Below are 18,190 nucleotides of genomic sequence, written 5' to 3'. Positions count from 1 at the left end.
GTTAACATGAACTAACAATTAACAATACTTCTAAAGCATTTATTAATCTTAGTTAATGTTAATTCCAACATTTACTAATACATTATTAAAATTAAAAGTTTCTGTAAATATTATTTAATGAACCTGAGATAACATGAACTAGTTAATCAAAATACTGTTCATTGTTAATGTTAACAAAGATGAATAAATATTGTAACAACTGTATTACTCATTAGTTAATGTTAGTTAATGCATTAACTATTAGGACCTTACTGTAAACTGTTACCATACAGCATTATTAACACTAAACGTTGTGTGCACTAACATTAGATTATACATTATTAACTAACAATGAACAATTAAAGAACAAATGCTCGTTCATGGTTTGTTCATGATATCTAATGCACAGCTAAATTTAAAGTATAGAACCTTATTGTAAAGTGTTACCCAGAAGCCTTAGTTGATTGGCAGATTAAAATGGGCCAGTGGACTGCTATTCCTATCCCACCCCCTGCTCTTCCTTGGGGCTACATGCTGGCACCACTAGCCATTACAAGATGCATTCTGCTGCCAAATATCCAGCAGATACGTTATGACACATTTTCTGATTTGTCTATTGAAACCTCTCTAGCCTAGTGCAAGAGAGGTAAATGAATGCAGTTTCATGTTATTTAGTATACAGGTTTAAAATCTTCCAAAATAATTCTTAAAACCTCAAGGGGTGAAAACGCTCAACTTGCTTGTTCAAACCTTACTTTATTGTGTGAATTTTTATTATTCACACCTAGGCACTGTGTGTTCTTAAGGAACCTCTGAAGAGGCACTAACAATGACAGACAACATTTAGTTCCTATGAATAAGATTGTCAAATTTATTTATTTTTGCAATATATTATTTCAGACTGTGTCAGTGTCTCCTTTCATCAGAAGCACAACTTCGTTTTCTACTATAAAGCAGCTCAACATTTTCTCAACAGTTTCTCCAAACAAAGTTCGATTTGGTCTGATTTTGTTCGAAATTATGTCACATCAGTTCGTTCTTTGATTTTGCTTAAAGTATATTGGGGCCTTAACTATTCCTTATCTAATAAGAACAAGATTTCAACTTGATAACATGCATCAACTGTCCTCCATTTTACTTTACTTTCGTTTGGGAATTAAACATCAAAAATAAAACTTTGTATGCCAAGATAAACAATAATAGATAATAAATAAAAGAGAAAATTAAGAGAAAATAATTGTAAAAATATAATAATTAGAGTATAAGTTAATTTTGAAATTTAACTCACTACAGTGTGGCTAATGTTCTGGCTCGCTGATGGAATATGAAGCTTACTGAATTCCTCTGTATTACCTCAATCCATTTTTCACTTCTACCTTATGAGTTTTCCAGTCCCTGCTATAGAGCTGAATCTAACATGCAGTGTTAAGTTTCAGTCAAATACAGCCTTGAGGGCCAAAGGTTCAGTTTTTGTCTCACCAGACCACAGAATTTCATTAAACCAAATTGCTGCATTTCCTATACGCCTCGGGCAAACTCTAGGTGACTCAACTTTCTTGCCCCCCTTCCATTTGTGAACTGTATTTACTTCCATTGTCTCATGCAGTCTTTCAGGGAGAACAATAACAATAGTTAATGTCTTACAATGCTTCCACTATTCTAAGCACTACGTTTTGGAGGACAGCCATTTATTCCATCTTTTATCTCACTTTAAAGGATGGCTTTCATTGTACTCTGAGTTGTGTACCACAACGTAAAACATTATTAATTATATCCCTACAGACTTGCATTTTATATGATCTGCCTGAAATTGTATGTAGTCATAATGGTTTAGTGTTTCCTCGAAACTGCACAAAGTTGGGATCAAGTCAAGTTTATTGTTCCAGCTTATACAGGGTGTTGAGGTTTGGCTCATCATTGTGGCCCCATCAGCCCCTGCTGGTAAATGCTGAAACTACACAATTTGCATACATCACAAATACTTAAAGTAATTATCTTATAGTAGATATTTGACCAGGGCAGGATATGTTTTGGAGGGCTCTCAAAAGTGTGAAATTGTCTTATATTTTTCCCTGTGTTTTATCTTTCATTGATATGAAGTGGACTGGGAGGAGTTAGCTTTCCTCAGATTATGTAGATCAGATCCTGATTCTTATCAATGTTAAAAACAATTGTGCTGTTTAATATTTTTGTGGAAACCATGATACATTTTTTCAGGATTCTTTGATGAATAGAAAGTTATACAAATTTGAAAGAGAAATCTACATTATCAACATCTTAACAGTCACTTTTAATAAATATAATCCATCCTTGCAGAATAAAAGTATTAATAATTACTTAAAAAAACATTCTTACCCAAACTTTTGAATGATAGTGAAAGCAATTAAATAATTGGGACAAGAGAGCTGCTACTTCAGAAGTATTTCTCATGTCAAGTTAAACAAATAAACATGAATTATTTTCTATTTCTACATTTTTACATCATAAAGCTGTAACAATAAAAATTTAAAAAAGATAATGTAAATGTAATATCATAGAATAAGATTGGTAACTTGTAGAAACACACACTCAAAATACAAAACTCAAGCTGTTGTCAAACTGCTGGAGCACTAATGTCTTGGTTTTGTCTCTTTGACCTCTGTTCTACAGTCACACTACTGAGTCTGTTCTGTAAGACATTACTGGAACTCTTAACAAGCCCAGACTGATGCCATCTCCATAACACTGACAATGAGCCGGTGGCTGAAAAAGTGAACTTGAGGTGAAACGCATTGCAGAATAGTGCAGATTACTAGAAAAGAGCAAAGGCCAGGCTAATGTGTTTCACTAACAACAGCGGTACCTTTCAAAACCTATAAATTAACTTTAAGGACTTGTTTGACTGTGTGTGTGATCTCTGAAAGTGGTTTTGCTGCCAGACGACTCTTATTTGGCTGGGCTAACTGGCTTCTAATCACATTACAGATTGCACAGATAGCAAAACGAGGCTATTTAATAAATAATTTATAATGGGAACCAAGCACAATTCCCAAGAGAGTGGGAATAATTAACTTTTCACCTCCCATCCATATTCATACGTGTTCTGTTGCAAAGCCTGTTGTCTCTCGCTGTCTGCTGCCTACTTAGACAGCATCCTAACAGTCAACGAACCTAATAAGTGACTGATGTAAAACACTCTGCATAGACATCGACTGCAAATATTGCTCTGCATTAGAGACTCGATTTGCAACTGATTGCAATAGTGAGGCAACAGGAATGATGTGAAACTTATAATTATACACATAAAAATAAGCAAAATGTTATATTATGGTATATTATTATTTAATATTAATAATAATTCAATTTCAATATTTTAAACAATATTTATATATTAATAAATTAATTATGTATGTTTATAATAAACATTTCTCTTATTTCATTTGCAAAATTAGTTTAAAATCGGGTATCAGCGTTAAGTTGCCTACATTTTGGGACAGCATTCGTGTCGAGAGTTTCTATGATGCACTAGGTTTTGAAACAGAGCACCAGTTTCATTTTTACACTAACGTACACCTATCTCACACTTAACACATATCTTTTTTCCTAGCTCATACACAGAAACACACCTAAAAATGACACTAACATCTGAGCAGAGAGATGGTTCCCTCTCACAAGCACCATCCAGTCGCAAACCACTTTTAGATTGTTCTTGTCTTCTTCACATGGTCGACTCATGTCAGTATTTTGATCATTGCTGGAACTGTGAATGTATTCCTATGTGTGTATGAAAGTCTGTAAAAAAGGCATTTATGCAGCAACATAGTGATCTGACGTCATTAATAATTGTTCCTTATGTTCATAATATGGTGCATTATTGCTGTGAAGTGCACACAAATGCTTTTCCATCCAGAATGTTTATTTTTATCAGCAAGGAAATGTTTTTTTATTCTGTTTAAATTACTTTTCTCTTTTATTTACATATTTATCATTATTTTATTTTTTTGTTGATGTTGGCAATATATCTAACTTGTGTTCAGATTCTTTTAATAACTTTGCTCAGTTATGTAGTTCATTAGGGCATCTATCAGCAGAAACATGTACTATTAACCAAAAAAAAAAAAAAAAAGTAACCCGTGACCTTTAGAGATAAAATCACTGTCTATGTGAATGGGACATAAGAAAAAGACAGAGAAAGAAAAAAAGACATAGAAAGAATGTCTCCAACCCTAAAGAAGAATCTGTTGTGCAAGACCAAACAGTGATGTGCACTTCACCTTGTTCTCGTCAAAAACATTGAAGACAAATGAGGCGAACTTGGTGGGGTCGCCAAAGGGGAAGAACTGTTTGTAGATCTTCTGGAAACCTGCGGCATCAAGCTGACCACTTGGGCAGTCTTTTATGAAGCCCTTGTACCTGGAAGAGGAAAAACAAAACATTATATTTTCATACGATGTCTTTGATATCTCTTATATGTTATGGTATCAAGGCACTCATGAAAAGAGGGCAAGAAAGAGAAGACTGATAAGTATGTGAGCACAGCACCTGACTGGTCTGCAGGCTAACAAAATAGGCTCATGCCTTTGTAATCTGCCTCCTGCTTCAGGAGATCTCTGAAGTCTGTTCTCTTTCTGACAGTTAGAAATAATTTATGGCTAGATCTGTCAGCTTCCTGAATCCCCAGTGACTTGAGAATGACATTAAACAAGAATGAAACTTTCACAAAACTACAGGTAAGACAGATGTCTCCTGTCTACTATGACCTGCTGGTCGAACTTTGTCTTCAAGGAGCAAAAAAAAATATTATTCCATTATATTTTCCTTTTTTAATTATATATATATATATATACTTTGTCCTTGAAGACAAAGTTCGACCAGCAGGTCATAGTAGACAGGTGTATATATATATACACACACTTTTATTATACAAAATTGTTAAAAATGTTGGGGTCAGTTAGTTTTTTAGTTTTTTTTATTATTTTACTTTTATTGAAAGAAACTAATATTTTAATTCAGCAAGGATGCATTATCAAACTGATCAAAACTGACAGTCAAAACATTTATAATGTTACAAAAATATTTCTATCTCAAATGCTCTGTTCTTTTGACCATTCTATTCATCAAAATATCCTGAAACAAAAATGTATAACACTTTCCACAATAATTTTCAGCAGCACTTCAAAATTGATAAAAAAAAAAAAAAAAAAAAAAAATGTTTTTGGAGCAACAAATCAGCAAACTGGAATGATTTCTGAAGGATCATGTGACACTGAAGACTGGAGTAATGATGCTGAAAATACAGCTTTGCCATCACAGGAATAATACATATACTATTATTAGCATAATATATATATACAGTATATGTATTTTTTTAATAATAATAATAATATAGTAACATTATTGCTGTTCTTACTGTATTTTGTTGAAATAAATGCTGCCTTGGGCACAACAGACTTCTTTCAAAAACATTTAAAAAAAGTTGAGTTATGTATCTTAGTTTAAGGATGTTTACATATTTTAAATAGAAAACAAGACAAACTAACAAAGAATATGATTATTTTGCAGTGAACATTTTTTTTAAAGAATATAACTTTTTATTTCCCTTTTCAAGATTTTTTTAGATAATCTGTGCAGGACTGGTGAGCTGCATTTCAGGGTACAACAGACCTGCACTTTGAATTATTAAGCTCTCATAAATGCACACCTTCCAATCAAGCGTTAATTTTCACCTGTGCAGCTGCCTGTCACACTCAAACGCTGCATTACATTTATAACCACTAATGTCAAGTTCACCCAAGTAGAATGTTAGTGCAGCTTAGCTTATCATAGAATGTGAATTCATGCTGTTATGTGACGTGAACGTAAAGAGACGCTGGGAAAATTCTAAGGGAGATTCAGTGTGGTATAAGTCATAAGTTACCAAAGTCTCTCATCAGCCTTTCTCTTACACAGTTTGTCAATTTTTCTCTCCCTTTCCTAATGATAGGTGGCAGGAACTTCCTTCTTCTAGGAACGAAGACTCTACTTACATGAGAGCAGGACAAGCGGAAAGCCATATAGGTCTGTTTGCATAGCTGTTTTGGTTTGGACTAATACCAATTTTGGCTCCAGACTCTGATACCTCAATACTAAAATCAGTACCAGACAACTAATAAACAGCCTTATACAATGGATGAAATAGTCAAATAGGACTGCAGCTGGTTTCCCTGCTAGACCAAAAGTAAAGTAAAACAAGCCAAACAAGCCAACAGACTGCTAAGAGAAGCAGGAAAACTTAAATCTTAAGGGACAGTCACACAACACTCTGACTTCCATTCATATGCATGCAAATGCAGGAGACAGGAAACACAAGCTTGAGCAAATTACACTGTGCTCCAAAGTTTGATGAACGCTGACTTGCAAATTCGTATCACGTGAAGACGTAGGATTTGCAGTCATGCTAACATAGAAATGCACAAATTACATAGAAATTTGTGTGCTGAAAGTCTACTGTGACTGTGGCTTTAGGCTGATTTAATCAGTTTTATTGTCACCACCTCTGTGCATATAGGCAGAGTATCGGTCTATTAAAAGCATCAGACTCCTCAATTTCTTAATGTTACAGAAGTAGCAGATGATCATGTGTTCTGTTTTGTGACGTATATCCAAGTGAAACAATTTTTGGATTATTAAAAAAGATCATAATCATTGGTTGTAGATTGGATGGAGGCAGATGTGAATGCAAGCTTGCTGGGATGGTGTTTAAAGGGTTAGTTCACTCAAAAATGAAAATTAGCCCATGATTTACTCAACCTCAAATCTTCCTAGGTGTACATGACATTCTTCTTTAAGACAAATACAATCGGAGTTATATTAAAAATGTCCTGGCTCTTCCAAGCTTTATAATGGGAGTGAATGGCTGGAAGAAATTTGAAGCCCAAAAAAGTGCATCACTTCTCATTTAAGTCCAGCATTTATATGTACCAGAGAAAGATTTTGTACACAACCACAAAACCAGTCAAAAATTATTTCTGCCACATGCTCACACAAGCATCTCGCAGAGGGTCATTGGTCTGTATAGCCTCCTGTGGCTTTATGACGCCATCCTATTGCCACATGCAGAGCAATGCCAACTGTGTAATGTCTCAGCAATTGCCCCATTACACCACACTGGTCAGGAAAAAACACTCAGTCAAGCATAGTCGGATGATTCACAAATCAATTTGGGCTATTTTTAAAGCTTCAAGAAAACAGAAAGGAGAAAATGTTCTCTGTAAGTATGATTCATGCTTTATCCATTCATTGGCAAAGGGGTCTGTAGGTGGTTTGGGAGGGGACTATTGCGCTCTGTCAGTGAGCCCTGAACAACCTGCCACCTCTCAACACACACACGCACACACACACACACACACACACACACACACACACACACAAAATTCAAACTCTCCACAATATTAAGCATGCACAGAGTGAGCACAGAGCAAACTAGAAGAGTAACAGCATTTCGTTCTCGGTTAATCCGACTTGATTGCCGCTTAATTTGAGGGAGCCGCTGTTGTCAAAGCAACGCCTGGTATTTTTTGAAAAGCGAGGAATGCAAAGCACTTACAGTACACTTCAAATATGACGTGCATAAATGCAGCACTAGTTAAAAAAAAAAAATCAGATTCCAAATGAAAAAAAATTTGTCCCCAAACATTGGCTTTCATTTAGACAGAATAATGAACTGTAGAAATCTTACATTTCAGTGTCTAAAAGGCACTTTCTAATTTCTAAGAAAAGTCGCCTCGTTCTCTAATCAATGACTTGACTCTAATTACACATTATTGAACTGTCTGTAAAAGTCCCACTTTTGACTACTATGAATGTCAGCCTATATCAGTCCAGACGGTCTGGATCACTGATGTAAAATCATGCCATTTCCCTGCTGAAAAGACCAATATGGTCCAAGCTGTTTTTTTTTTAAGGTTTGGTGCAGGTCTAAGTGGCAATATCAAATACTAAGGTTTGATGTCAGTTGGCGTTTGTGGTTTGCATAATCATATTTGATGTAGTCTGGTTATACACTTATTGATAATGAATAAAGGCTTAGGCCTAAATTTTGAATGTTTTGTGTTCCATTGACTTTTGATGTATGGAAAAAATAGCTGAAACATTCTTCAAAATCAAAATTTATATATTTTTTGTGTTCCACAGAGTAAACTTGAGTGTGAGTAAATAATAACAGAATTTTTGAGTCAACTACCCTACAAAAACGTTAAAAATCAGGGTCCGTATTCATAAAGAATCTAAGAATCCTCTCAGAAAACTCTTAATTTAGCTTAAAAACTTTTATGTAGGAGTCTTGGCTTAAGAGCGATTCGGGACCGATCTGAGAGCAACTCTGAGCAAGGAAAAGACAAAAACTTTTATCTTAGTGAGGAGGCGGGGCTGACCCTGTTGCTATGTATGACACAATCTTTTGACGACTGTGATTGGTTGGTTGTCCAAGAAGGAAAAAAAAAGTGATTTTAAGTATAGGGTACACTTTGAACTTGCATGCATAATTTTTCCTATTTGATCGTTCTCTCACACACACACACACACACACACACACACACACACACACACACACACACACACACACATTATATATGTGTATATAAATCCTTTTTTTTATTTACCATGCTGTTAATTTCCTATAAGGTATTTGATTGCTTAGAATGATAAAAATTGTTCCACTCTTTCCAGTTACACTGATTGCTGGCATGTCTATTTAAGTGGTGGTTTGAATGTTAGTTTTAATGTATCAAACATGGAATTTTCCCAGTGGCCAAATATCGTAATGTAGTGATTACTTTCATTTCTGGCGCTATGGCATTTCTGCGCTGTGTCGGAGATGTTAGCGTATCTCTAAAAAGATCAGTCACAAACATGGTCCCTGCACGATCTAATCTATAGTGTCTTAACTCACTGTTATCCATCGTCTGCAACACATTTCTTCTCCCTCTTCGTCTTTCTGCCATTTTCTCCTCTGCTAAAGAAACTCTTAAGCCTCTTAAAAGTCCTCGTCCGTGCTCCTAACAATTTTGACCTTAAGACCTCTTTAAGACCTCTTAAGATGCTTTCTGAATTACTTTTTTCTTTACTAGGACTTTTTGTTTAATTTTAAGAGTAAACGCCCACATTTCTAAGAATTTTCTTAGAATTTTGTCACTAGGAGCTACTCTTTGCATTAAGATTCTTTATGAATACGGGCCCAGGTGTTCATCTGAGTGGTCTAAGAGCTTGCTTCAAATGTTCACACTTGAAATGGGAATACACACATAAAAAATTGACTATATTCAAGGAGTTGTTGTGGTTGTAATAAAAACAGTAACAAATATATAACAAATATTGTTAACATTAAAAATAAAAAAAATCTGGCACAGTCAAGAACAAACACATGCACAAATGAAGACATGACACTAGAGCATTCCCAACACACACTCTCTCTCTCTCTCTCTCTCTCTCTCTCTCTCTCTCTCTCTCTCTCTCTCTCTCTCTCTCTCTCTCTCTCTCTCTCTCTCTCTCTCTCTCTCTCTCTCTCTCTCTCTCTCTCTCTCTCTCTCTCTCTCTCTCTCTCTCTCTCTCTCTCTCTCTCTCTCTCTCTCTCTCTCTCTCTCTCTCTCTCTCTCTCTCTCTCTCTCTCTCTCTCTCTCTCTCTCTCTCTCTCTCTCTCTCTCTCTCTCTCTCTCTCTCTCTCTCTCTCTCATATATCAAAAAGCGTATCATTTTTGTAACTTGTTTGTGTTCTTGTACACTTGAAGTCTTTCCTCAATCACTTTTGCTCAATTCTCAAATTAAATTTTTATCAAAACAATAAGTTCAGGGGCCGTATTCACAAAGCATTTTATCTTACCACTAGGAGTACTCCTAAATCGCACTAAAAGATTTTAGCTAGGAGTTTTAAGTTATTCACAACACCTTTCAGACCTACTCTTAGTAAAGAAAAATGACAACTCCTAAACTAAGAGTGAGTCTTCGTTGCTATGGATGACGTCATTACTCATGCACAAGCTTTACTGAAGTGACCACCTTGATTGGCTGATGATTGTAACGCGGGAATGATTCCAAACACCTCCCCTAAGATGATGAGTGACAGGTGACAGGTCTGAGAATGCGTGCGCTACACAAGTAGTGCGAAGGACGGAAGATGATGAATAACTGAATAAATAGCCTAAATGAATAAAGAGTAAGGCAAAACAAATAGCCTAGTAGCCTAATGAAACATATGGATCTTTGCAACAATATTGAATTAATCTGTCACTATATGCCTCTGCCTACGTTTGCAAAGAGAAGAACATTTTAATTTGATTCACAATGAAACGTTACAATTAGTTTACATGCAATGAGTAGCCTAGTTTTTGGTTGTTGTTGGTGGCGTTATTGCATCCTTAGTTATGCCTACAATGCAAAAATTTTCCCTCGCGATTGGAAGCTCCTGTAGCTGCCGCATATGCATTTCAAAACATTGCAACGTGAAATGCCACAAAAAGCGGTTTGTGAATAGGTCTTAGTGAGTTAGGAGTCCTCTCGACTTCTTTTAAGCTGTCCCAGGCTTAGGTGCTACTTTTAGGGCTAAAATGCTTCGTGAATTACTCTTAGTTACGAGTGACACGCCCATTATTTTTAGGAGTTGCTCCTAAATTTACCAGTTAGGAGCTACTTTTAGCCTTAAAATTCTTTGTGAATACGGCCCCAGATCTATAAACTGGCATTTTGTGCGGTATAGTAAGCAGTCAGTGTCTACAACAAGGTAGTCCAAAAAACTAAATTTGTATATAACACTCATTCCAGGGTTGACTGCCATGGTGAAAAAAACATCTAAACACTTTTCCATGCCATTTAAATATAAAAACTGAAGCTTTAAGCTTTACAATGGACACAAAAGTCTTCTTAAGTCATACAATAAGACCAAAACTTAAAGGTGCTCTAAGCGATCCCGGGAGTCATAACTTCTTGTTGACATTCGAATTGTTGTCAAACAAAACGGAGGCTAGCTAGACCCTCCCTCCTCCTCATCCCGTCTCCTCCCTTCTCCCCTCCCTTCCGGCATAAATTCAAGCAATGTGTAATGTCGCCAAGTTAGATAAATGGTTTTATATATTGCAGTCAGAACAGAATGCAGAAAAAGAGAAACATTATCTTAAAATCGTTTCACCACCTGAGGTTATAACTATAACGTTAGCTCCAATACTAGCATGATAACGTTAGCTTCGCGTTTCCCAGTGAGCATAAACAACGGAAGCGTCGTAAACAAATTTAGTCAAAGTTGTCAACAGCCTATAAATGAACATTCAAATTCATAACAAACAGTGGATGAAAACAATCATTCACACAAATTGTCGCCCTACTGTGAATTTGCTTGATCATTTACAATAGAGATTGATCGCTAACTGCTAGAAACATGCATGTTGTATTCACCAAAGTTAAAGCTGACTGCATAGTTCTAGCTAATTACATCCTTGTGTTGGTTTGGCGAACATGAACGTTAGTTCAGAAATAAAAATGGATTTACCTGTTCTGCAAAAACAGAGCAACTGAATGTTGGACTGGAAGCCCTTCTGCCGGCGAAGTTCTCGCCACCTTTCGAAGGTTTTTCCGATGTAAATTCGGTACTTCGCGCGTTTCTTATCCTTGTCCCTCTTCTTGGCAATTTGTTCATCGGAACGTCGTCTCTTTGGTCTTGTGTCGGCCATAATTCAAGCTTCCCTCTTCATGCTTCTCTCTCCTCCACACACCCCCTTCACGTGTACGCGGACTGACCCCGCAAACCCCACCCTCTAATACTTCTTGCCAGTGATTGGCTGGAACACTGTTTGTTGTGTTTCGTGGTGCGGGTGAGCTCAGTTTGTTTTTGTTGCCGTTTGTGGAGCCTGTGGTGTCTAGAGAGACCGCATTTTTTTACAGTGTGTTCAGGGGACAGGTAGCTGTCGGATAGTGAGGAGATGTTTGCTGTATGTGACAAAAAATGTTTTGGCCTAAAAAACGCGTGGCATCACTTAGAGCACCTTTAAGCCATTGCTTACTGAAAATGTTGACACCCAGCTCCGTAGTACGTGGGGGCAGTAGCAATGTTTCATTTGTGAGCAAAATGTGAGTCAACTCTTTTGAATTAATCTGCTGCTAAAGATCGCAAAATGATCTAAATGATTTATTTCACGAATTGAACAGAATAGATTCTCAATTTCAAATTACTAACTCGTTGATTTGGTTGCAGATCCAGTCCTCCTACTGGAGGGGAAGATTATTTGTGAATAATGACTTAAATTTCAGTCTATTCCCCACATAAAGCTATCATATGACCTTGTGTGTGTGTATAATTGTTTAGCAAGGCTGCTGACAAAAGCTTCGCCACCTTTGCAGTATATTCAAATACAGACTTTCATTGTGATGTCCAGCACACACGAGTCCATTAGCTCCTGCAGGGGAAGACAAATGACTAAATGAATCGCTCAGATATTTTTAGTTGTTTCTCCCAAGGCTGTTGGTTAACCTATGCACAGCCATTAATTCAGCCACTGGACTATTAGCCGCCCCAAGGCAATAGTTGGATGATCAATACACATCAGCACATATAAAAATGGCCATTTATATGCATATATAGCGAGTGGAACTCCTGGTTAATACTGGGAATTTTATTTCTGTATGAATTACCAGCGACAGAATGTCTAGGTCTAGTATAAGAGGACAATAAATGCTGTAGCCAGTACCGAAGAGAATGCAATCTGCCAGGATAATGTCATAGTTCTCTAATTCGTTTTGAGATCAGGGAAGAAGATGGTCATGTCAGTTTCATTACATTTCAGCTCTGAGACTGAAAGACAAAGATTAAAATCACACAAAAAAGATTAGCCTCAAACATGCCTGACAGTCCGTTCACTGATCATCTGATGAATATTGCTAACTGGTTCAAAACCGTCAGTTCCACATGCTTTATCCAACTCCTGGAAGTAAACACACCGTTTTTAGCAATAAACTTAAGAGGACACCTTAATAGCAATTTAACTAGATATCCATGACCAGAACTGTCTAATCTGCTTTGTTTTGTGTGAAATAACTTGACCATATTACTTTTGAACTGACAGAATTTCTTCTAAAAGTTTTTCTGTCCAATTAGTTACAGACATTGCTGTGCCATTATTCAAACACTATAATATGTTTTGTTTTGTTGTGTGTGTGTGTGTGTGTGTGTGTGTGTGTGTGTGTGTGTGTGTGTGTGTGTGTGTGTGAGCACGTGTGTGTGTGTGTGTGAGCACGTGTGTGTGTGTGTGTGTGTGTGTGTGTGTGAGCACGTGTGTGTGTGTGTGTGTGTGTGTGTGTGTGTGTGTGTGTGTGTGTGTGTGTGTGTGTGTGCGTGTGTGTCAATATTTTATATAATTCATTTCAGATTTAATTTCAGACTCCAATTTTATATGTCGGTCCGGTGGTTTCTTCCTAAGGGTGGAGTTCTTGATAAGAAAAACCTATATAAAACCAAAACAGTCATGTGAAAAAGAAAGTACACCCACTTTGAATTCTACTGTTTTACGTTTCAGGACATGCAAAAAAAAAATCTGGTCCTTAGTAGGTCTTAAAATTAGGAAAATACAACATCAGATGAATAACAACACAACATATTACACTGTGTCATTTTTTATTTAACAAAAACTAGGCCAAAATGGAGAAGCCATGTGTGACAAATTAAGTACACTCGTACTGATTCCATTGGAATTAAGAGGGTAAGTAGAAGTTATACACTGCTAATCAAATGCCTTTGATTAATTGATCATCAGCAAGTGTGATCACCTCTATACTGTAAATGTAGAAGTTTTGGCAGTTTGCTGGTCTAGAGCATTCAGGTGTGTGTTAACACAATGCCAAGGAGGAAAGACATCAGCGATGATCTAAGAAAAGCCATTGTTTCGGTCCATCAATCTGGAAAGGGTTAAAATGCCAATTTCAAACAATTTGAAGTCCATCATTCTACAGTGAGAAAGATTATTCACAAGTGGAAAACATTCACGGCCTTTGCAAAACTTTCCAGGATTGGACGTCCCGGCAAATTCACCCCAAGGTCAGACTGTGCACTGTTCAGAGAAGTCACAAAACACCCAAGAAATACATCTCAGACTCTACAGGCCTCAGTTAACATGTTAAATGTTAAAGTTCATGACAGTATAATAAAAAATACTGAACAAGGGTGTCTTGTTTGGAAGGGTTGCCAAGAGAAAGCATCTTCTCTCTAAAAAGAACATGGCAGGACGGCTTAGGTTTGCAAAGTTGCATTTGAACAAACCACAAGACTTCTGGAACAATGTCCTCTGAACAGTCAAGACCAAAGTGGAGATGTTTGGCCAGAATATACAGTGCCATGTTCGGCGAAAACCAAACACAGCCTATCAGCCCAAACACCTTATACCAACTGTCAAGCACAGTGGTGGAGGGTGATGATTTGGGATTGTTTTTCAGCCACAGGACCTGGGCACCTTGCAGTCATTGAGTCAACCATAAAGTATTCTAGAGTCAAATGTGAGGCCATCTGTCCAACAGCTAAAACTTGGACAAAATTGGGTCAAGCAACAGGAAAACGACCTTAAGAGAGCTGTGCATAAACAAATACCCGCAAATCTCAATGAACTGAAGCAGTGTTGTAAAGAAGAGCGGGACAAAATTCCTCCACAACGATGTGAGAGACCGATAAAGCCATACAGAAAGCGATTACTTCAACTTATTGCTTCTAAAGGTGGTTCTACAAGCTATTGAATCATTGAATGCAGTTAGATTTTTACACATGGCTTCTCCATTTTGGCTTTATTTTTGTTAAATAAATAATAACACAGAGTAATATGACTCATGTGTTAAAGACCTGCCAAGGACCAGATGATTTTTATTATGTCCTGAAAAGTAAAATCACAGAGTTCTAATAGGGTGTACTTTCTTTTTCACATGACTGTATATACTGTTTAAAAGTTTGGGGGGTCTTTTTTTCTGAAAGAAACTAAAACTTTTATTCAGCCAGGATACATTATATTGATCAAAAGTGAAATTAAAGACATTTATAAAAGATTAATTTCATTTAATATGTCATGCTTTTCTTTTGAACTTTCTATTCATCAAAGACTTGTATCATGTAAAATGTATCATGGCTTCTACAAAAATATTAAGAAGCACAACTGCATAATGATAATGCAACACTGATAATAATAAAAGTTCATAAATTACATTTTAAAATAGATTAATACAGAAAACTGTAATTATTTATTTTAAACTAATAATATTTCACAGTATTACAGTTTTACTATATTTTTGATCAAATAAATGCAGACTTGGTGAACATAAAAGACTTGTGTATATAGTATGCATGGTAATACTTATAGGTTTTTACATCTACATATATACACACACTTCTGACATTTGTGCATCAAACAAGTACAGTGGCTAAAACCATGAAAATAAAAGCATCTTTTTGCACCTTCAGCTCTGTGTTACTTTAATGACAACATTCACCCTCAGGAAGGATCATTAAAGGAATGATGGGTACTGAAAAGGCAACGGTACAGAACTCTGATAGGCGGAGTGAGATCTTAGTCAGGAAATTCAAAAGCACCTAAGCTCACGTCCCACTGCAGCCTCACATCCACGTCCTTCCTCACTGGTTTTAAGTCTACCAGCAGCAGCAGCAGAAATGAGTCAACAATTTAGCCTGGCAAACACCCAGGGACACACAGTGCCAAGGCTGGACTGACCTTGGGCATGCCAGCAAAGGTGCCAGCACAGACTGACGTTAAGTGAGGTGTGCCAAACTACACACTACTGCTCGCTGACATTTGGGCAAATTACTGGAAGGACGGACTAAAGTTACTGTCAAATCTGTGTTTCAAAGACACTGAGATTTTTCCCCTGGGAAGCAAAACTACCAAATGATGTGAGGAAATACAAAATGATGCTGTGATGGCCAAAGCAGATGGAGATATAAAAGCATGATGTACCCAGTGTGCCAAAAAAGACAATAGGGGAGGGGAGGGGAGGGGAGGGGAGGGGAGGGGAGGGGAGGAGAGGAGAGGAGAGGAGAGGAGAGGAGAGGAGAGGAGAGGAGAGGAGAGGAGAGGAGAGGAGAGGAGAGGAGAGGAGAGGAGAGGAGAGGAGAGGAGAGGAGAGGAGAGGAGAGGAGAGGAACTATACAACTATATGTGTAGGATGAACAAAGGATGAACGAAGGATGGACGATAGATAGATAGATAGACAGACAGACAGATAGATAGACACATAGAAAGATAGACAGACACAGAAAAATGCATAAATAAACTTACCATTGCTGAACCTCTTTCTCTGTAACTGTAGGGGAAATAGGAGAGAACACAATTAACAAATTATTGAATTAAAGGCTAAAGTAAAATACAACAGATTTGTCAGGCAAACATGATCAATATGGTGACTGCCTCATGTGATTCAGCCTGTTTCCTTCTGGAATGCGCAATATTAATACTTTTTACAGTCTCATTTGATAGTTTTTTATTTGCTACTTAAAGGGGAACCACCTTTGCAAGCATGACATGTGCAGGGGTGGAAAATCAGTGTCTCTTGGACATGGTGACAAGACACTACTAACAAAGGGGGGTACTTTTTTGAGTGGATTTTGTACTAGTTGCTTTATTTACCTTTGCTCACATTTTTCATGCTCTAACATGAAGAGCATGGGGGGGTCATAATAGGACCTCTTTAACTAACCAACTATCAGAAGCAAGGGAGGCAAGAAGCAAAGGTGGCAGTGCCTCCTCAAAACAAAACTGGACAAAAAAATCCACAGGACAAAAATAAAACAATGCAAATATTATGAAACATGACATTCAAAAATGTTTATAAATCACTCGTTTTTCTAAAGTGACATACTAAAAAGTATCTTGTGGTCCTAGAGTTGTTTCTACTCTTAACAGTGCAGCTGGACAGACGGTAAGTCCATTTTATATTCTCGGTTCCGTTTTCTGTAAAGTGTGTGGCTGTAGTAAGCACATGACACAGAAGACTGAGAGCAGTAAACAGTCTTTTAATAAATCCAACAGAAACAAAACTCAGGAGAGGACTGAGGACTTAAAAACAAGGGAGAACTAATGAACTGAACAGAAACAGGTGAATCATTAATTAGGAGCTATGGAAACTAATAATCACAGGGAACACAGGCAAATTAGAAAAGGGAATTGTTAGTAAAAGTTTGCATTAGAGTTCTCAACGGGTCGGGTCGGCCCGACAAACCCGACGGGACCCGCTGGTTCGGGCCGGGTTCGGGTCGAAAATATAAGCAAATGACTCGGGTCGGGTCGGACCTCGGGCTTAATCTTTTCTGCTCAGTGAAAAACAAGACAAAAAAAAAAACATTTATTAATCATCGCTGCTGTTCACCATAAAGAAAGTCTGGCTATTGCGTGCAACGTGCATCAATGGAGAGGGGACATGACGCCGCTGCGTGCACGCCTTTAGCCTGGAGAAGAAGATGGAGTTGGTGAAAAGTAAACTTGCCGCAGGTGAATTCACCGTCGCTACTACAGGAGTGGGAAAATCAGAGGTCTGGAAAGTTGTTTGTATTGTTTGTATTGTTAAAAGGCATGAACATTAAAGGTTGATTTGAATTCCCGTCTGCTGGTCATGATAATACGTGTATGAGAGGAAAAAAATATATATCGTCGGGCCGCGGGCCAGGTTCGGGCAGATAATTCATGATGGTGTGTCAGGTTACATCGGGTCCGGGCTTTAAAAGCCACGGGCCGGGCCGGGTCGGGTTGTAATTTTCAGGCCCGTTGAGAACTCTAGTTTGCATTGGAACTTTTGATTCTCCGTCATCTTCTTCTACCTGCACCACACCGTGACAGAAGATCGCACCTTGTTCCGGATCTGGGCCACATTCAACCATCAAATCGACCTTGCAGACACCACCGGACTGGACTGGAGGGAGACCGTCATCCGGTGTCTGGAGAGCATTGTGCCTCGATCCGGAACACAGCCAGACCCAAGGCTTTTTCATGTCATGCCCGCCATGCATGAGTCCTCGTCTTCAGCCAAGATGACCGCCATCTCGCCGCATGAGCCCTCAGCCAAGATGGCCACCGCCTTGCCACCTGAGCCCCAAGCAAAGATGGCTGCCACCTCACCACCTGAGCCCTCAGCCTGGATGGCCGCTGCCACGCTGATACCTTTTCCTGTTCCCCGTTCTGTTCTTAGACCTGTTCCTGCCCCAAGGACTGTCCATTTTCCCAGACCT

At 37.8% G+C, this 18,190-nt stretch overlaps 1 protein-coding gene across 5 annotated transcripts in view; it reads right to left on the bottom strand.

Annotated features, from left to right (window-relative positions):
• The window catches only part of ncs1b (neuronal calcium sensor 1b), a 45,755-nt gene that overhangs the window by 7,702 nt on the left and 19,863 nt on the right, over positions 1 to 18,190 (bottom strand). For all 5 annotated transcript variants that reach the window (XM_081348915.1, XM_081348917.1, XM_081348914.1 and 2 more), the window contains 2 exons: positions 16,248 to 16,272; positions 4,233 to 4,371 (listed from right to left, as the gene is read on the bottom strand). In XM_081348915.1, coding sequence (XP_081205041.1) covers positions 4,233 to 4,371; positions 16,248 to 16,272 — 164 coding nt within the window. The remainder of the gene's footprint in view (positions 1 to 4,232; positions 4,372 to 16,247; positions 16,273 to 18,190) is intronic.

The sequence above is a fragment of the Scardinius erythrophthalmus genome (assembly GCF_964197995.2).
Source record: "Scardinius erythrophthalmus genome assembly, chromosome: 20".
NCBI lineage: Eukaryota > Metazoa > Chordata > Actinopteri > Cypriniformes > Leuciscidae > Scardinius > Scardinius erythrophthalmus.
The sequence above is the reverse complement of the archived record's forward strand: the minus strand, read 5'-3'. Positions and strand labels throughout refer to the sequence as shown.